At 37.9% G+C, this 20,912-nt stretch overlaps 1 protein-coding gene across 2 annotated transcripts; it reads right to left on the bottom strand.

Annotated features, from left to right (window-relative positions):
- Positions 1 to 6,080: 6,080 nt before the first annotated feature.
- On the bottom strand, positions 6,081 to 16,582 carry wdr45 (WD repeat domain 45). 2 transcript variants are annotated; one of them, XM_067574343.1, is made up of 11 exons: positions 16,430 to 16,582; positions 16,161 to 16,284; positions 15,116 to 15,190; positions 14,923 to 15,027; positions 13,422 to 13,527; positions 13,235 to 13,329; positions 13,079 to 13,158; positions 12,789 to 12,997; positions 9,791 to 9,892; positions 9,561 to 9,706; positions 6,081 to 6,470 (listed from the first exon to the last, which is right to left on the bottom strand). In XM_067574343.1, the coding sequence occupies exons 2-11, from the start codon at positions 16,207 to 16,209 to the stop codon at positions 6,361 to 6,363; spliced, it is 1,077 nt and encodes a 358-aa protein (XP_067430444.1). In that variant the 5' UTR covers positions 16,210 to 16,284; positions 16,430 to 16,582; the 3' UTR covers positions 6,081 to 6,360. The 2 variants fall into 2 exon arrangements, with proteins under 2 accessions (XP_067430444.1, XP_067430445.1); XM_067574344.1 differs by having other exon boundaries at positions 16,161 to 16,312; positions 16,430 to 16,565.
- Positions 16,583 to 20,912: the final 4,330 nt, after the last annotated feature.

The following is a 20,912-nucleotide window of genomic DNA, read 5'->3' as shown; positions in this document are numbered from 1 at the left end:
CATACAGTTTAGTGCAACCCAATAAAACAGATATTCTTTTTAAAAACCATGACAGTGGAGGCCACACATCATATTAAAACTGCATTTTTTTGGGTTTGTTTTCAAACAAGTGACTCATCATCGCTGGCATTTAAAACACTTGCACGAATGACAAGTGCCTGTTAAAGCGCGCCGTTAAACTGCTGCTGCTGTGAAGTAGAAGTTAAAAACCGAAGCTCAGATACATCAGAATAAATGTGAGGGCAGGAACAGGGTTCAGCATTTAAAATGTCAGAGTGGGATCTGATGCACACCTACTGGTTCAGGCCCGGTCAACCGGTTCAGGGCTGTTCAGTATGATTCAACAGCGTTTAATGAACGAGGGGGCGTTGTGATGAACTGTAGCTGCTAAAACCTACAGTTTGTACAACTATGAGGATGAGACGACCTGCAGACACGACGTAAATAATTTCAGGTCAAGACTTATTTGTTATTGTTTGTTTCTTTAGGTACTTAAACAAAGAAATCTAATATAAATCCAAAACAAAGCAATCCATAAAAGACTCAAACAAATGTATGAAATATCAAGTTAGCAGTCAGTTAGCTTAGCTTAGCATAAAGACTGGAAGCACAGGGAAACAGCTCACTAATCAACATGTTATATTTTGTTTCTGGGACATTTCTGAGTCAGATTTTGTGTTTTCTGTCTTTGTTATGATCATTTTGTGTGTTTGTTTTATATAAAATGAACTTCTGTCGGCAGGTTTTGTGTGTTTTTTCTACATTTATTACCTCATTTTTTATATTTGCAGCTTATTGGACGACACCACCGAATAGCAGAGCTGCTGATTTTTTTCTTCTTGTCCTTTCAGCTTGATGTTTGTTCTTCTTCTCTGTGCAGAATGATGTTTGCAGTTCGTTTTCACATTCATCTGCTGAAAGAGGAACAATAAACACTTCAAAAACAAAATCAAACTTTTGCACCAAACGGCCACACTTCATTCATATTACCAGATTTTTTTTGTCCAACCATCTTCATGCTGTCGTGCTCAGTGAAAAGCACTTTCATCTCTGGTTGGCTTTGTCATAATAATAGTTCTGTGTGTGGAGAATTTTTGCAGAGAGAGATTGTTCAAGTCTACAGAAACACAAATATACTGTTGAAATAAAACTTTTTTATTTTTCTCCACAACAAATCAGTGCAAAACACAGCGTTTAGCAAAATAATATGCTCTCTATCGAGGTCTGTAAACAAAAGAAAACTGAGGAAAAAATATACAAAAAAAAAAATGTACAAAAAATAAAAGAGGAAAGAAACATACAGGCTACATCTCGACGCCTAGCTGAGTCCGGTCACAGCACCTCATCAGCATCACAGACAACATCTTCGCTGGCTGGACATCAAAGCTTCTTCATCACATTCCTCTTCCTCTTCCAGCACACAGAGCTGATGGTCACACACCTTCCACCGCCACGCAGAGAGGAACTCTTCAATTGCATTGAGAAATCCAGTCGGGTGGAAGGTATTGAAATTGTGGATGGTCAACAAACCAATTTTTGGACCAAAGCTGCACGATGGAAGTTGATGTTGTCCCATAGTGCAACATATCGGTGCTGCTCTGTGTCATCTGTGTGGTCCGCTGGTATCAAATGTTGTGCAGTCTGTTCAAAAATGTGAGTATGTGGGCTGCATTGTGTGGACCGAGGTTGGCACGGCGATGGAGGAGACCTTCATGTGTGATGGCAGCAAACATTGTGATCTCTGTGGGATCACATTAGCATCCGTTTCCAGTACTCTCTGAAAACAAAAACATATTTATATCTAAAAAAAGAATCAGTCAATATGGTGTAGTACGCTACACTGGGTGTAGTGTAGGGATGTGCAGAGATCCCAGTATTTGTATTTTTATTTTTATTTGTTGAGGCAGCAAAATTATTTGTATTTGTATTTGAATAAACGTGTAAAGAGGCTTAAAAATCCTGTTTTTGTTTTTCTTATGCTTTTGATTTTAGAAAATTAAAGTGTTACAATAAGTGTTCATTAATAAACTACCTTATGAAGGAGGTCCCCACACCGGGTCTTGAACTGGAGTCTCCCAGATCATAGACGACTGCGCTGATTACTGCAAACAGACTTCTACCTATTTATACACCCATAACACAGAGACAGCACAGCGTTTAACATGTAGGGAGGAACTTCAAAGGTGATTCTTGCTTTGCACTTTTCATTTATTGCCTATTTTTTACAACCTAACTTTGTGGAAAGGAGAAGGGGAACAACAGGTTATGGAGAGTCTCTTGGGAGCACTTTGCTTGTGTCAATAGCTCAGCTTTATCTCTGGGGAACACCCCCAACAAATCATTTTTAGAATATTTGTATGAAACAAATATTCGTATAAAACCCACTATTTGTGCTTTGCTGAATAATGTATTTGTATTCAGTAGGTAGACTCCTAGTGTAGTGTTTAATGTCTCAAACCTTTGATTCTTTCAGAATTTCTCTCAAAAGGCTCCGTGTGGAGAATACGGGTCAACGTGGAGTCTAATTGCATTATTTGCCATCTGGACATACGAACCCTTAATGTCTTTGTCTCTCAGTTCTTTAGAAAAAACAATAACATACCACAGTATATTGTGGAGGATTATTGTACAGTTATAGATTGAATGACATGGCAGCCGCTCATGAAGTAAACAGGTGACACACAACAACTGATGTATAATTTGTGGAGTCCTGAATTATGTAGAGTGAATGAAGATGTGGAAATGTACCTGTGCTCCAGTCTAAATGTCCTCTCTCATCGTCAACCCAAGATTGAGAACATGGTCAACTAACATTCCCTGGATTTCATCATAAAGTCGTCTTCTTCCTTGTCCTCTTCTTTGTCCTCTTCCCCCTTCCTCCCTTTACCTCTTCCTCCTGCTGCTCTGTTGGCTTCCATTGTTGTAAAAAGGTGCTCACCTTTATAATGCTCACATCCTGATCGATGAGTCGACAATTAAGCAAATATGTGTTTGTCCAGGCGGCTCGTTGGTCCGTGGGTTTGGCATTTTGAACGGCTGTGTTTTGAAACAGGTGACTTTATGTCAGATTCCTTCCAGTCTTATGTAGAGAAACGTGTTGCAAAAAGTGACGTGTTGAAATGAGTAAATGTGTTTTGAAGACTTCATCTGAGGTTTTGCTGTCTGAATGTCAATAACTGTGCTTTATGTGTCATTTTAGCTTGTTAGCAACTGAAACAAAACTGTAATACAACTTCTATAAGTGAGTTTATTTATTTATTATATTATACAGTGAAGTACAGCTTACTGGGCGACACCACTGGATAGCAGAGGTATCATTTACAAACAGGCTCCAAAGGGTTTTAATGAAATGAGAGAAGTCTTTTCCATTTTAAAGGTATCCTGTGGAGTTTTGTAACGCCAAAAGCACCAAAGAGAAATGGTTTTACGATTACGTCATCTTGCAGTTGATTTCACACCATTCTGCAGATTAACAGTTGGTGGCGGTAACATGCCAACAATCAGCTTTATAAATGTTTTAAATGCACTCAGCGTATTTGCCTTTAGGTGTCTAACACTGAATGCAAACAGTAACTTGTCTTTGTTTACAAGGTCTTTCTCGGTCACATCTGAATACTCGCACCTGTTTAAGTTTGTCCTGTTTACCTGAGCAGATGGTCGGCTGAGAAGTTCAAATGCAGACGAGCAGCTGTGAGGCTGTTAGTTTACTTCAACTTTAAGTTGTTCTTGTCAAACTTTCTCAAGTTTTAAAATAATTTTTTGTTAATAAAACTTGCTCTGTTTTCCTGTTCCAAACATCTACTGCTCTGTAATAAAACTTATTCTCAAACAGGTTTTGAAACAAATATATAAGTGAAATGAACGACAGGACAGTTGTGTTTACCTGCTGCTTTCCTCCCTTTAATGTTAACTACTAACTATCTTATAAATAAATTATATGAATGTCATCGAAAAGTAATACTCTGTACTTTACTTGAGTATTTCCATGTGATGCTACTTTCTACATTTCAGAGGGAAATATTGTACTTTCTACTCCACTACATTTATTTGACAGCTTTAGTTACTTTTCAGATGAAGATTTGACACAATGGATAATATAACAAGCTTTTAAAATACAACACATTGTTAAAGATGAAACCAGTGGTTTCCAACCTTTTTGTCTTTTGACGTCTTACAAAAAGCAGTGTGTAGTCGGGGTCACATTTCACATGTCTATGAGTTGTTAACAGCTCCACCAAATAGTGATTTTTCCCTCTAAACTTCTCACATGCTTTCATTTCAATAAATGTTCAAATGATCCAATATTTCAGCAAAAATCAAAGATTAGAGAAAAAGTCCAAAAACTGAAAACAGATTTGTGTATCAGAACTTTGTTTTTTCTTCTTTCCTCTCCCATTAATCATCTCACCACCCCTCAGATTTATCTGCTGACCCTTTGGAGGGGCCCGACCCCTAGGTTGGGAACCACTGGACTAAACTAGCTAACTGTATATAAAGTAGTGTAAACTAGCTCCACCTCCAGCAGCTACAACAGTAACATGCTGCTCTAACACTGATGCTTCACTATTAATAATCTAATGATGTCATATATAATAATATATCAGTCAGAGGGACCAAACCACTACTTTTACTGCAATACTTTAACTACATCAAGCTCATAATACTTATGTACTTTTACTGCAATACTTTAACTACATCAAGCTCATAATACTTATGTACTTTTACTGCAATACTTTAACTACATCAAGCTCATAATACTCATGTACTTTTACTGCAATACTTTAACTACATCAAGCTCATAATACTTATGTACTTTTACTGCAATACTTTAACTACATCAAGCTCATAATACTTATGTACTTTTACTGCAATACTTTAACTACATCAAGCTCATAATACTTATGTACTTTTAGTGTAGGCGATTTTCATGCAGCATTTTACTTGTAATAGAGTATTTTTACTTCACTGAGTAATTCTTCCTCCGCTGGTTAAAGAGTGTTTTTCTCTGTAAATGCATCAGTATCAGCGTTACTCAGACCAAATAAAACAAGCAATAACAGACAAAACTTGATCTTCATGGAACATTTGTTTGGATGACAAAACAAACAACAGATTTGTCCACAGCTGGTAATGAGTGTCTGTGAATGTGATCTGCCAAGCATCACATGCTCCCAGGTGCATGTTTATTATTATAAATGCTGGTGTGTATACTCATCGCTATCTACTGTGTGTGTGTTGTGTGAGTGTTTATATTCTCCAGCTATAATCATGATCATTTACTGTTTGCTAAATCTCTTCCCCAAACTGAGATGGTCCAATTATAGCGTTGGAAAGACGAGATCTGCAGCACAGGGTTATAATAAGAGCTTAAAAAATCATAAAAATATCAGAAAATATTAAAGATTCTAGGAAACATCATAAAACACGTGATGGATTAATTCATATAGAGAAAAAGGTAAATTAATGTCCTCTTTTAATCATATGGTGCAGTTTTGTTTTGCCTTTCTAAAACCAAAAAGCAAAACTGTAAGAAGAGGATTCAACCATAGATTGTATAAAAATATGGACGTAGTTACCGTGACGTCACTCGTTGGTTTCTGAAGAGCGGTTTTGAAGCTTAAAGCGAGCCGCTCCGGCCGTCGCCATCTTGGCAGTGCGTGACGCTGCCTAACTCCCAGCCAATCAAAAATGGGCAAAGAGGCGGGCCGAATGGCTGAAACAAGCCACCTAGCGGCTGGCGGACCTGTCACTCAAAGCAGCCATGTCCTTCATTATGCATAACATAATGGGGGTTTATGGGGATTGACTCCCTTTTGGAGCCTCAAGTGGTCATTCAAGGAACTGTGTTTGCCTAAGCTGCTAACGTTAGCATGTCTGGCTAACTAGCTTGCTATAAGCGTTATCTCAAAGGCTAAGGAGCTTATCACTAGCTGACTATGCTAGTAGTAAGAAGACTAAGAAATTATAGAAGTTAAAAATGAATTTCAATTCGACTTCAACAGGTAATGTCTCATAAATACAGCAAACTACTTCTGAGGTTTAAGTGTATTTGTCACATAAATCGACCAGTCGGACTCATGTAGGCTAATAGAAAACTTTATTTTTATTCACACTGCTACATACTGTAGATACAACTGATTACAAAGACAAAGGACTTTATAAAACGTGTCTCTCTGATTCTCTGAACACAGGTCCATCTGTCTCCAGAACACCAACAATAAACATTAACTCATCAGTCGTTTTCATCATTATTCTTCTTCAACATCATCGTCGTCACATTTCCTCCTTGTTCTTACGTCTGACTTTGTCCTTCCAGATGATGTTTCTCCACCGCTTTCTCTCTTTCTCTCCGCGGCAGCCTCAGAAGTCGTCGTCATCACATATATCCAGGTACACGTCGAAGGCTTCTCGGTTGCAGTTTCCGTCAGGAGTGAACACGTACTTATGGAAGGTCCCGTCCACACAGATGGCTGCAGGACGAGAAGAGAAAGAAGCAAAAATTCAATGTAAAGCTTATAGTCTTTGTGCACCAAGTCCGTTTTTTCGTATGCCTTTTTTTAATCCTTCATCTGACAAAAATCGTTACGCACAGAAACCTCGCACACTGAGTCCGATGCATTTTATTACTATATTTGCTGCAAAAATTCGCAATATGAGACAAAATGATCAGCCTTTCGACTGGATCAGCAGATATTCAGGGCACAGCCTCAAAACGCTGCAACATACAGACAAGATCATGATCAATAGTCGTCCTGTGATCAGTCTGTGTGTAACTTCTCTGCTGGAGCTGATAGTATCAGTGTTTCCAGGCTGTGTTGTTTGTGTGTACGGTGGCTCTGAGTGGTCAAACAACTCTGTAAAGGCTTTTGACCAAGCGGCAACCTCCGGGGCTGTAAAATGAAGCCAAAAACTGCAGTTCCTTGAATGGCCACTTGAGGCTCCAAAAGCGAGTCAGTCCCCATAGACCCCCATGTTAAAATGTCCAACTTTACAGCAGAAATAAACATGTTTACAGCCTGGTGCAAAAAACGGTTTTGGTCTCTGTAGCTAATTAAACTGTACGGAGGTGAATTTTTTTATAACTCACCTGTTTAAATTTTATTAAGCTGTAAAGTTCTGCATAATGAAGGACATGGCTGCTTTGAGTGACAGGTCCGCCAGCCGCTAGGTGGCTTGTTTCAGCCATTCGGCCCGCCTCTTTGCCCATTTTTGATTGGCTGAGAGTTAGGCAGCGTCACGCACTGCCAAGATGGCGACGGCCGGAGCGGCTCACTTTGAGCTTCAAAACCGCTCTTCAGAAACCAACGAGTGACGTCACGGTAACTACGACCATATTTTTATACAGTCTGTGGTTTTGACGGATGCAAAAAAATGCAGAAAATTGAACCTGCTCCGAAAAGTTTAATGACGGACGAAACTTTCGGAGTCGGTGTGTAAACGTGATTGACACAACATGATGTCATATTTATTTTTTAACGTGCGACAATTTCGGATGAAAAAAACGGACTTGGTGTGCAAAGACCTTTAGTCAGTTAATCAATTAGTTGCCAGCTATTAAATTAACCGCCAACTGTTTTGATGACTGATTAATCATTTGGAGTCATTTTTATGAAGAAAATGTCCAAATTCTCTGATTCCAGCTTCTTAAATGTGAATATTTTCTAGTTTCTTTAGTCTCTATGACAGTAAACTGACAAAACAAGACATTTGAGGACGTCGTCTTCTGCTTTTGGGAAACACTGATCAACATTTTTCACCTTTTTCTGACATTTTATGGACCAAACGACTAATCGATAATTTAGTCAGTTAGTTGCAGCCTTCGTTAAATATCATCTTTGTGTTTTTTAAAGCAGGAACACTGACTCGACTGGTGTGAATAAACAATATGAAGGACACATTGTCATCACGTCTTTGTGGGACAAAAACATGCTGATTACAATTTAATAAGAAAAAAGGAAACTGACAGAAGAACAATAAGAGTAATTAGGAAAGAATGAAAAACTTTTGTTCGGCCAACGTTACTAAAAGATAATTTGGCGTCAAACAGACTTTATAGATTTTCAGCTGAAGAAGAGAAAACAAAAGGAGATTTTTATTAAAGTCTAGAGTGATTAACAGTGAGTCATCTTCATCACTTTGCTGAAAACACTTTAACACAAACACTGTTTTTATTCTCTAATCATTTCCAGTCGCTTCTACTTTACAGTTTTTTTTTTCCTGCATCAGTGAAGCTCAACACTCAGATGCTTCACATTAAAGCTCTGAGATCTGAGAGGGAGGTCGTCATCCTTTAATGCGTTAAAAAGGTTTTCAATGTGACACGTCTGCACAGGAAGTGGTGCGTTTCATCAAGTCAGGCTGCTACCAACGATTATTATCATTATCAGTTCTAATATCAAGTCTATAAAATGTCAGAAAATAGTTAAAAAGGAACATTAAACTTCCTCAGACACAAAAACGATGTCATTAAATTGCTTCTTTTGACCAAAACCTGAAGATAAACAGTTTTCTATCAGTGTTTCACAACCTTGAAGATAAGTTCTGACCTCTAAACGTCTCAGATTGTCTTATTTGAATAGATTCACAGAGTCAAAATTATCTGATATTTCATAAAATAGCAAAGATTGACGATTAGATCAAATTCAGTTTTGAGTAGCAGCAAATTCTCACAACTGAGAAGCTGAAGTCAGGTAACGTTTGCTAAAAAAATGACTGAAAAGATGAATCAATTATCCAAATAGAGGCTGATTATTTTTCTGTCGATGGAGTGAACGACATGACTCTGGCTGCGGAAATAAACACTAAAATCAATTTAATGAAACAAGTGATAAAACAAAGTGCTGTTTCATTTATGTCAACAGCAAATTAAAACAGAAAGATCTGTTGAAATATGAATAAATACATTTATAAAACAGGGAGAAAATCAAACTAAAGGTTTGTCTCGAATATAAACTTGTTTCAAATGAAGACCTGCTTCTTAAATAAAAGCCTCAGCTAATATTTGAGAATTTACTAAATAATGCACAACATTATCGGCACGTCATCGGTATCGGCCGATAAAAGCTCTAAAACGAAATATCGGCATCAGCAAATTCTGCCAATTATGAGAGACCGATATGTCGTCTTCTCCTCCGCCGCCTGACTGTGCTTCCGATTGACGGACTGTTTCACCCCGACAGGGCTCGGTGCTCCGGTTGGATCCAAATGGAGAACCATGTGGATCCAACCGGAGCACCGAGTCCTTCTGAGTTCTTCCTCCGTATATTGTCTTTCTTGATCATACTTAGTACAATCTATGCTTGCATGCATAATAGTCTCCTCAGCCAGCTGGAAAAAATAAATGTGCATATATTGGCATCGACAATCGGCCACAATGAGTTGGAAATATCTGCATATTGGCAAAAAACCCAATATCGTGCATCCCTATAAATAATACTATTTCAAAATAAAGTAATAACATGATATAAGAAAGCCATCACATCAACCCAGAGACAAATAATTCAGTCTCGACTCAAGTGTGAAGACGACAAACTTCACTTGAAAACAAATCGTTTCCTCACCGATGACTGAGTTGACGTTCTTGGACGTGTTCTTTCCGAAAGCGCAGATACAGGCACACTCAGCAGGCACGGTGAAGCTGGCCAATGACCACTGGCTGTCCACATACTGACCAATCACAGGGCCCACCTTCCCGACACGCGCCAACCTGCGACAGGAAGAGGAATACAGAGACACATTAGACTGGCAGACTGTTAAAGAAAAGCAGCTGATTTGTAGAAGTGGTTCTTACGCTGAGCGGCGGTTCAGTTTGGTGTCTTTGAGTGCAAAGATGTGAACTGTTCCTTTATCGCTGGAGGCGCAAAGGAAGGAGGAGTCGTGACTGAAGTTGATGCTGGAAAACAATAAACAAAGCAGAAAGAGATGCTGTCAGAGACCAAACTGTGAGTGTTTCTCCACAAGACAGAACGGAGGCGTGCTGCTTCTCACTGGAGCTTCACTGGAGCTAATGACTTTCATTATTTATTAATCTGAGTAATAAGAATTGCATTCACACTTCATTTGAGAACACCCTGACGTCTTCAATTCGCTCGTCTCGTCTGATTAACAAACCAAAACTTTAAGATATAGAAGGAAAAGAAGAAATCATCACATCTGAGAAGCTGGAACCAGAAAATGTTTTGACACTTTTGCCTGAAAAATGTGTCATCCAGGCTCCTCCTGAGTTGAGTGGCCCCCTGCTCAAGCCAGCCCTCCAATCGCGAGGCTTCGATCCGTGTGTGCCGAATTGATAAATAAATGTCTGGCGGCCCGCTAGTCCGGGGCGGCCGGGACTCAGGGAACAGCCGCCAGTGCTTCTCTTTGTTGTTGTTGTATGAAAATTGGTGTGATATTTTATAAGCCGCTTAGAACTAGACATTGAGAGTGAGGTGTTAGCTTTGTTGTTTTCTTTGTGTTAGTAAGTTTAGTAGGGCTGTAGTCTGCTGGTCGACTGGTCGATATGCTCTCGTCTGACTAAATTCTCATTGGTCGAATAATCTCTGTGTTATTTTCATAAATAAAAAAGTGCGACATCAACGGCTTTCCAGGATTAATCCATTATTTCCTGCGGCGGGAGGGACAGACTAACAAATTACCTGTGAAAACAACGGGGGTGTACTCAAAACACCCCCGTTGTTTTCACAACTTTGAACTCGCCCAACGTGATGAAGACTGCTGGGTCTAACTGTACTTAACGGTTACTGAACGTTTACTGAATCTGTGTTTCTCCATAATGACACAACGAGAACCCCCGCCAGGCCAAAAAAAAAAAAAATTGTTTGGGAGTCTCTGAGCAGCGTTGTTCCGGTATGTGAGCCAACCTCTGTCGTTGCCTGGGAAACCACTGGTCGCGCGGCTCCGTTAAGGAGTATGTTTGCGTAGCGAGCGGGAAAGAGCGCGCAACAGAGAAGTCACGGTGGATGTGAGCGGAGCAGAGGAAAAGGTTAGTAGTAAGTTGTCAGTCTGGCAATAAATGTACAGTACAGACTGCAGTGTGTCAGTTAATAAATGCTAAAAAGTCACATCTGTTGTTCCCCAAATGCTGGAAAAGTAAAGGCGGTTAGCTCCAAAGTTAGCAACAATGGGTTAGCATAGCCTGAAGATGCTAAACAGAGAAATACAGAACAGAGAAATGCGTGACTGCTGAGTTCACTGTGCACTCTGTCCCTACTCTTTTGCTGTTACAGCCATTTGTATCTATGTGTGTGTTAAGGTCATTCCCTGGTTGCCTGGTTGTGTATTGGACAGCAGGATATGGAAATGCATATGTAGAAGAAGAGGAGATTACTTCTCAGGTGTGCTGCTTACCGGGAGAAGCACACCGTTTTTTTAGAGGCTAATCTTTAAGCCTTTTTTTGTTTGTTTTCATGCAAGTTATAGGTGTGAGTGTGTGTATAGCAAAGGCTTTATTGGTACATAGTGGTAAATAAATACATCTCAAGCACAAGTCGGAAGATGTTTGATTTACTACATGACGACGCGTCAATTACATATCTGGGTAACAGCCCAGTCGAAATCAAGTCACTACATTTGGTTATATTGTTTTTTTTGCGGCTCCTCTCCCTCAGTTAGTAGTTTGGCCTTCCCAGCAATAAACAACTGTTTAACCAATCAACATTCTGGTTTTATGTTGCTTCCCTTTCCCCTGGCGAGCTGTAACAAATGATTTAAACAATTGTTCAAAACAATTATTGACTAATCGATTCATCGTTGCAGCTCTAATTCTCACAATCACAGTTAGTTTAAAAATGCTGAACGACATTAAAACAGCTGCATCTCTTCTTCTTTGTTCTCTTTTCAGTTGACGAACAACAACAACAAAACATCATCATTAATCATTATCTTATGATCAAGAAGACCAGCTTAATAACATTTATAATTAGTGATCAGATTAGAGAAAGTTGCTTCTCTGTCATCACTGTGTTATAATTCAGTCAAATACACAAACTAATTTTTTTGTGGTTTGGTTGTCAGACGAGTGAAAGAATAAGACGCGGTAATACGATCGCAGCTCTTTAATACTACATGTTAACCAGCGGTCGATCTCAAACCGCTGAACTGATCGTATGATTATTTTATGATCTCAACGTTGTTCTGACAAGATGAAGATTTATTCACTCTGGAGACTGTTTTGGGAAAACTTCAGTTTTAAGGTTCAGAAAAAAAAACCTCCTGGATGGAGCTGAAACTGAGAGAAAAAAAAACTACATTTATAAATTTTAAAGATCCCCTCCAGACATGTTTTAGGAGGTAAAAAAATCCTCTGCTTGGATTAATAATTTGTGTCAGATATGGTTTTCCCCCCCAAAAAAGTTCAGTTAACTAGTTAAAAATTCTTAATATAACATCTCCTTCACCCTCATTAAAATCCAGAATCTCTGAATCTGTAAATATTGTTGATTTATCAACTTTTCCTGCGTTTGTGCGCAACAGAGGCTTCGAGTTTCCACTGTTATAAATCACATACTGGACCACGATTGGCTCCAAACTGGTTGTGATGTCACAGATTTAAGGTGAACACAGAGAAACAAACACATACATCATTCTGCACAGAGAAGAAGAACAAACATCCAACTGCAGGAACAAGAAGGAAAAACATGTTTTCGAGTGGAGAACAACCATTAGTTGTTAAATGCTTCGGTCCAGGCTCGAGAACAAAGGGGTGGATCATGATTTACTGCTCTTACTGTCGGGGCATACTGACGCCTTGAAGCACACACAAAGTCATACATCAGCCGGTCAGACTGTACCAGTAGAGGGTGGCCGGGTCGGTTCCTCTGCGCAGCTCCACCAGTTTGTCTCTGGTCGTCGTGTCGAACAGACGGATGAGAGTTCCTTTACGAGAGGCGGAAGCCGCCACGCTGCCGGGCTGATTCAGAGCCACGCAGGCGATCTCGCTCTGATGGGCGTTGATGGTGAAAGGAGCTGATGATGTACCAGGTTTAGTGTTGGACAAGTCCTAAAGAAAAAATAAAGTTTATTACATTAAATTACAGAGATGTTTTCTTTAAAATAGAAGCTCTGTTTGTTTGTGACTTACGACCAGCTGCAGGCTTCCGCATTTATGACCTGGAAAGACCAGCAGCTGTTTCTCCAGACTGGGACACAAATCACACAGACCTGCGACACATTAGAGTTACGTTTATTAAAAAAGCAGAAGAAGACAAACAAAGAGAAGAAGAGAAGGAAGGCTGACCTTTAGGGTTATCTCTGGTGTCAAACTCAAACAGTTTGACAGGATTCTCTGGAAAACTGTAAACATAGATCCTGTTTTTTAACACAATGATGACCCTGGAAAACAAAAAAAACACAACAATTATATTTATTATACTTCAGTGATATTTATTATTTCATGGAGCTGCACAGAGACAAAGTGGACTCACTTGTCATGCCTCATGCGAACAGCTAGAACGGGTTTAGTGAAGGTGAACTCCAGCACCAGCTTGTCTTTGGGGTCCCGAGACTCCCGAGCATCGTCCCAGATCAGCACTGAGATGGAATAAAATATGATATGAAGATGTTTGTTCCACACAGAAAGAAAAAAAGATCCGAATCAAACGTCAGCAGTGAGACGACGAGCACTGAAAACAGTAACCATGACAACCAGGGACATTCTTTACATAGTCGGGCTTATTTCATCATCCACTGTTATTATTTTCTCGATTAATTGAAGAGTCTAGAAAATGTCAGAAAATATAGAAAAATGGCCGTTATAATTTAAAGACAACATCTTCAAATTCCTTGTTTTTCTCTGACTAACAGTTAAAAACCCAACGATATTCATCTCACTATCCTATATGACAAATAACAGCAGCAACTCCTCCGTTGATGGATTATCAAAGTAGATCAATTTTCTCCTGATCAACTAACTGATTCATCGGCTAATCTTTGTGTCTCTAGTGTCATTTTTTGTTGCCGTGTGTTTTGAGCCATGTGTTGTATGTCCTTCCACATATATCCCCCCCCCCCCTTCACTTCCTGTCATCTCTCTACTGTTGCTATCTAATAAAGGCGTACAGTACAATGTGGTGTACAAACTAATAATGGTGGGAAATAAAAATGTTGGAATTGAAAGAAAGCTCGGAGAAGAAGAGAAAAAAAAACATTCAAAAGCTTGTAGAAGAAGAAATGTGTATTTTCTGGTGTGTCGTCAGTTCTTGATGAAGGCGTCTGCAGACAGCTCCTCTTCAGCTTTGTGATATATTTTCTTTTAATCATTTTTGTAATTTTAATTGGTTTGTTCAACTGTTTGGATGCTTGAATGTTTGTAACAAATGTGCCAAAGCACAAAAATGAACAATATTTAGTTTGTATCATGTTTGAGCTGAATAAAAGTTCAATATTACGTCACACATTAATCTGACAGACACTTTGGTCTAAAACGACTCATGAACGTACATTTAGGAACAATTTGGGGCTCAGTTTCTGGACAACCTGGGAATTTTCCTCTTCAGATTGTTTAAACTGAATGATTTACAGAAACATGAAAAGATTAAAACATTCAGGATTTCACAAGAAAAGTCTCAAACCTGAGTAGAGCTGCAACTAACACTTGTTTTCACTGTTTTCTCGTTTAATCAATTAGTTGTTTGGTGTCTATAAATGTAAGGAAATGTCTTGTTTTGTCCACAACCCAAAAATATTCAGTTTACTGTCACAGAGAACTAAAGAAACCAGAAAATATTCACATTTAAGAAGCTGGAATCAAAGAATTTGGACTTTTTCTCTTAAAAAATGACTCAAAATGATGAATCGCTTATCAAAACAGTAACTGTAAACCGGAGAATATGAGGAAAAATAATTCTCCATAATGTTACACACTAATGTTGGATAGTTTTTAAATGTTGAGCTTTTATCGTAATAAGTGACTTCATCTAAACTCACCAGATATTTCTGAGAATTTGGGATTGACGCCTCCTCCGACGACGGCCAGCAGGTTGGATCGATGCAGCATGGAGCACTGAGCCACGCTGCCTACCTGCTCATGATCTGTAAAAACACAAACACACACAAATAAAGTCTCATTAGCATTCAGCTAGCCTTTAAACAGACAGTCAGTCACGGTACGTCCACTCACCCAGGTGACCCTTCTCCATCAGGGGCTCCACGTTGTAAATCCTGACCCCCGTCTCCATCGCACAGCAGAAACAGCCTTATGAGGAAAAGTTGGAAGGGAAGAAAGCACAGATATGTAACAATGATAATGAAGAAAAATGCCATAAAAACAAAGGAGGAAGCAAACACTGTCCTCACAGCGCACTGCTGCATTAAAGCTCTAAATGTTTCCACTGCTAATAATAACAGGTTGTAATAATAAAATAACAGCATAAAAACCAGATAATAGAAATAAAACAGATGTGACAGGAGAGGTCAAGAAGCCACAGGTTTATAGAGCGGATCTCCCGCAAACTTTAAACATGTTCATAGTTTTTCCAGTGTGTCTTAAACCAGCAGTCAGGTGTCCATATGAACAGTGAAAGAGGTTTTCCTTGCTGTAATCATTCCTCCTGTTCATACTGGATATTAAAAGATCCTTCAAATGTGCTTTCAATGGAAGTGATGGAGGCCAAAATCCACAGTGTGTCCACACAGTCATTTTAAAGTCTCTGTGAAGCTTCTATTCAGCTTCATCAGTCTGAGTTAGTCATATCAAGTGGATATCTGACACATTTACAGTCTTTTTAGCATCAAATTCCCTCTTTGTGTTTCCTCGGACAGTGTTTCCCTGTTGAGCTGCAGGTGGAAGTATAGTAACAAAAAGAGGAACTTTGGCACTAAAAAGACTGTAACGTTGAAAGATATCTACTTGATTTGACTCATTTAGACGCTGAAGCTTCATATTAGCTTCAGAGGAATGATTACAGCAAGAAAAACATGTTTGATGTTCATTTGGGCTCCTGACTGTTGGTTTAAGACACACTTGAAAATTGTGAACTTGTCCTTTAATCTTTCTCCATGAACGTAATTTGCACCAGTTGGAAAAAACTTAGTGTTGTAAATATCTTTAGTTTTAATGGTTTTATTATTCTAGAAATGTTATATGAAAGCCTCGTTTGGTTTGAGTCAGACTGAAGCAGATAAAGAGACGTTAGATTAGTTGGATGTCTGTAGCTGAAACTCACTCTGGTCCTGGTTGAACTGCAGGCTGTTGACTCCTCTCTGCTGAGCCATGGCTGCTCAAACTACCGTCACCGTCACCGAGCTGTTACCGGTAAACTACAGCTGCAGCCGGACCCGAAGGACAACCTGAGCCGGAGGACAGAGACAAACATGACTGTTGTGACGTTAGCTCCAGGTAGCTAACGCACGTTAGCAGCAGATTAAAAAAGCGCCATAAACGCGACTGCAGGTCAGTTTTTACTTCGACATTTATAAACATGTGAATTCTCACCATGAACACGCAGACTGGAGACGATGTGGGGGCTTTAAAACGCAGAAAACAGGACAAACACCGCGAAACACAACAACACAGATGTCGCAACACCACGATTTGTTTTTGTTTTCCACGTTACGACGTCATCGACGCGTGCTTCCGGTTTTGTTCCGCTTTCCGGTTTAAAAATAAAACCATTTTTTTCTACCACAATTGAAATTAAGAGACAATATGAAGTAAAACACGTGTAAACACGAATAATATAAAAATCATCATCATCATCATTATCATTATCATTATTATTATTATTATTATTATTATTAAAATAATAAAATATTATTTTAAAAAAGATAACAGAGTGGCTGACTCCATATATATAATTAAAAAAATATTTAAACAAAACATACATCTTCCAGTATTGCATTGTAATAATAGTAATAATAATGATAATAATAATGATAATGATAATGATAATGCATTCAATTTGTACTTCACTTTTCATTCAGAGTGAATCTCAAAGTGCTAAAGTGTTAAAAACATTTAACATAAAGGAAATAAGAGTTAAGATGGAAAAAAAGAGAGTTGGAAATTGATTTGAATGAAGATGATTGGAATAAAGCCATAAACTCAATTAATTCTGTATTTATCTGTATGTGTCTACGTGAAACACAGTTTAAGGTTTTTTATATGCTCCACGTTACATCTTCAGTATTCAGCAAATTCAATTCCCAGGTCTCATTGTGCATAAATTTATATAAATGTAATTAATTCTTTTTGGGTCCATATCTCCATGAAAATTAATTTAATCTTCCATCTGAATAAAAATTCTTATCCATCCCTTCTTCTCCTTAATGTTAATAAAGGGACATTAGACCTAAAAAAAATAAATAAATAAATTTTTGGGGAAACGTTTGTTGCTTCTAAGGAAATGTTTATTCCTCCAATGAGTCTGAACCTCCTACAGTTGATATGTGGTAAAATATCTGTTTGTAACTTTATATATTTGTTATGTTAAAAACATTCTTATAGGGTAATAACAGGTAAAGGTAATATCTTAGAGGCTCATGGTTCAAGTTGTTTTCTTTATTTTCACATCTTAAAACTAATTTTTATCTTCTGGCTTTTTATGGTAATTTGTTTAATTTGTGTAACTATTCTTGATTATTCTCACCTTTAAAGAATTGCTCTGATATGTGATTAATGTCGTCTGCTTCCTTCTGCTTTTAGTTTGTTGTTTTTTTTTGTTTTGTTTATGATTCTTTCTACTTCTGTAAAGTGTCTCTTCTTCTTCTTCTTCTTCTTCTTCTTCTTCTTCTTCTTCTTCTTGTTATTATTATTATTATTGTTATTATTGTTAATATGCTCCAGTGCACATGGCAATGAGATGAAGATGAATGAAGATGAATAAATAAAATAAAATAGACAATAAAGAGAATAAGATGTAATTTAAAAAAGCAATAAACTATAAAACTTATCTTACAAAACTATTGTGCAATCACTAGTGAAGTACATACAGTATATATGATGATTGATTGCTATAACATTTAGATCTTGTTATTATTTCATGCGAATGTGTTTTTTTCCTCCTTTGATAAACTTTAATTTTGTTGAGATGTCTTTAAATTTTATTTTGAAGGATTTTTTTAAAAATCTCAATATTACAATCATTTTTACTCCTTTCATGCTTTATGCTTTCTGTGTGTTTGTCTTGTTATTTGTGCAAATAAATAAATTAAACTGAAACTAAACTTTATAAAGGAAAACACAGTAAAGTTTGTTATTGTATCTTTATAGCAGACAAACTTTAACTTCAAAGATCCAAACGTGTTAAGATTTGTAAAAAATAGTCTGCTTTGAATAATAATCTGTTTCTAACATGGTTTTACCACAAAAAAGTTCAAATATCTTGATAAAATCCTTAAAATGACATCTCCTCCTTCTCCCTCTTCAAATATCTATCTAAGATAAATAATATCGAAGAATCTAAGAACATGCAAATATTAATGAATTAATTAATTTCTACAAGTTTAACTGCTCTCTCCTCCTTCACTGTAAAGTTCATTCTCAGTGTTTCAAGTTTCCACGTCACACTTGTATAAGTTGAATTCTGGACCACGATAGGCTCCAAACGAGTTGTGACGTCACAAATCCTGCTCATTAGATTCACTCATTAAACTCAGATTTATCAGTGAGCTTAGAGAGAAACTTTCAACCTTCAACAGATGAACATGAAAACAAACTTTTAGTGTCAAACTCAAACATCCAACTGAAGGAACAAGAAGAGAAGCACATTCTTGAGTGGAACAGGACTTTAATAGTAAATGAATTGTTTGAAAGGTCTCAGTTTATTCATATAACACTTATCAAAACCAGAGATTTCAAACTGCCTTACAACATTAAATCAAATTAAAGCTGTAAGCAGCGTTGGTCGGGACCTCGCACTCTGGCCCGTCAGGATCAGATCATTTTACTTTTTAAAAATGAGGGATATTTCTTACAAGTGTGGTGTGCCTTTATTTTGAAAGTTTGATTGACAGGATGAGAATTTTCTGCAGGGTGAGACATGTCTGTCTTGCTCACACCTGTGTCATCAAAATCATGCAGGTTTTGGGCCCATTCACTTGAATTTCAATTAGTAAATTGAAAACTCTTGATGAGTTTGTGTGTAAAACAAATTAATTTCCAAGTTTATTTTTTAGAAAAGTAAAGACTTTTAACGCACATGACCTGGCAAAAGTTTGATTGACATGTGTGCCGTCAGGTGTGTCGAGACAATAAGTAACTGCAGTTCATATATTTGAATGGAGAGTGTGAGTGAACCCACACCTTTTTGAACATTTACTGCTTCCACATAGTTTTAGATACAAACTTCATTTGAACTTTAAATGAGTCACGAGACCTACAAATCTTGAATTTATCTCATAAGTAAATCTCATAAAGCAGGATTCACTGTAGGATGACACAGAGGCAGACAACAGGTCAACAGCTGCTTTAAATAACCAGCCAATCGCACGAGTGGGAGTAAAAAACAGAGGAAATATGCAGAGCTGCTGCGTACAGTAGAATCTGACTAAAGCTAAAAAACTGTTTGTTCTGCCTGTTTTCACTAAATCACTGGATGAGATGACCTAGAGTAGTATACAGTGTGTGTGTGAGCTGAGAATAGCAACAGTAACAATGTGTGACCTAAATGATCGCAGAACCTGCAAACCTGCTGAGTTTAACATTTTATCTCTTCACTAGTGAGTCTGTTTTCAACCTTTTCAGCTCCGCTCGGACTGATTTACCTGCAGAAACAACAACTCCACGGACTGAATGTGGATCAGCGCGTACGCCGAGACGGTGAGATGACAGCCGGGCCTCTGTGGGTCAGACAGGTCGCGCAGGTGAAGGTGGGGACTTTTTACTGCTCGTTATTTTAATGTCATCCAAATGGGTCCTGTCAGAAGATTTTATAGACTGCCGCTTGTGCTCCGATAAAGATCCTTTTACCTGTTTTTAAATGGCCAATAAAAACGCCCGCAGGTTATAGAAGACCCATTCAAACTGAAATCCCTGATAAATATCAGCACATTTTCTCTCCTCCTGCTTTATTATGATCATGACAACACTCTAGGAAACCTTCACCTCTGAACTCCAGACCACAAATTAACTATATTTAAAGGTGTGAAAATTAGTATAAAGCCTTCTGTGTGTCTGGAGGGAGCTTTGTGAAATCTGATGAACTGCCTCGAGTGATGTCACCATAGATAGCAAAGAAAAACAGATCAAATATGGGAAAAATCATAAGTAGACCTATGATTCGTACTGCTACAGATGCAGCTCACTGATTCACATGGAGGATGAAACGTTATACTAAAATAATAACTTCTGTAACGCAGTGATTAGTTGATTAATTGGTTAGTAGCTTGACAGAAAACTGGTAAATGTAACTACTTTTGATAATCAAATAATCATTTTAAGCATTTTTAAGCTACAAAACATTTGCTGGTTTCAAATTCTCAAACGTGAGGATTTGCTGCTTCTGTGATCGTAAACAAAATATTTTATGATCTGCATTTCGATCAGTTGATTGACGGAAAATTCATCAAATGTGAAGATTTCAGCATTTTTTTTTGTGTCTTTCATGATAGTAAACTGAATTTATTTGGATTTTGTTGTTGAGACTTTGTGCTGTAAGAAGTTTTAACGGGCATTTCTCTCAGTCTTCTGACTTTTTATAGAGAAAACGATTAATCGGGAAACTGATCTGCAGATCACTGGTTGATTATATTTAGGAGGAAAGGTTAACGGTCCGAAGTACAGCAACTGGTACGGCTTAAATTATTTCTCGCACCAACTTGTTCTGTTTCTCACAACTGACAATCTTAATAGAAAGTAAGAATCTCCTTTATTTTTGTTATTATTAGTATTTATGAATAAACGTGTAGATACATTGGTCTGAATGAATATGAATTTTAAAGAATGTGATGTGATAACAATAAAGGACGAGTTCACAATT

This window comes from Thunnus thynnus, chromosome 19, assembly GCF_963924715.1.
Source record: "Thunnus thynnus chromosome 19, fThuThy2.1, whole genome shotgun sequence".
In the NCBI taxonomy this organism is placed as follows: Eukaryota; Metazoa; Chordata; class Actinopteri; order Scombriformes; family Scombridae; genus Thunnus; species Thunnus thynnus.
Note: the sequence above shows the minus strand (reverse complement) of the source record. Positions and strands in the feature narration are given on the sequence as shown.

Bases quoted from the DNA above. Each gene is read 5' to 3' on its own strand.
- wdr45 (XM_067574343.1), bottom strand. From the start codon at position 16,209: ATGGCTCAGCAGAGAGGAGTCAACAGCCTGCAGTTCAACCAGGACCAG. The intron at 15,028-15,115 runs GTGAGTGGACGT...GTGTTTTTACAG, and splicing joins GATGGAGAAGGGTCACCTGG to ATCATGAGCAGGTAGGCAGC. The intron at 13,528-14,922 runs GTGAGTTTAGAT...ATTCCATCTCAG, and splicing joins CAAATTCTCAGAAATATCTG to TGCTGATCTGGGACGATGCT.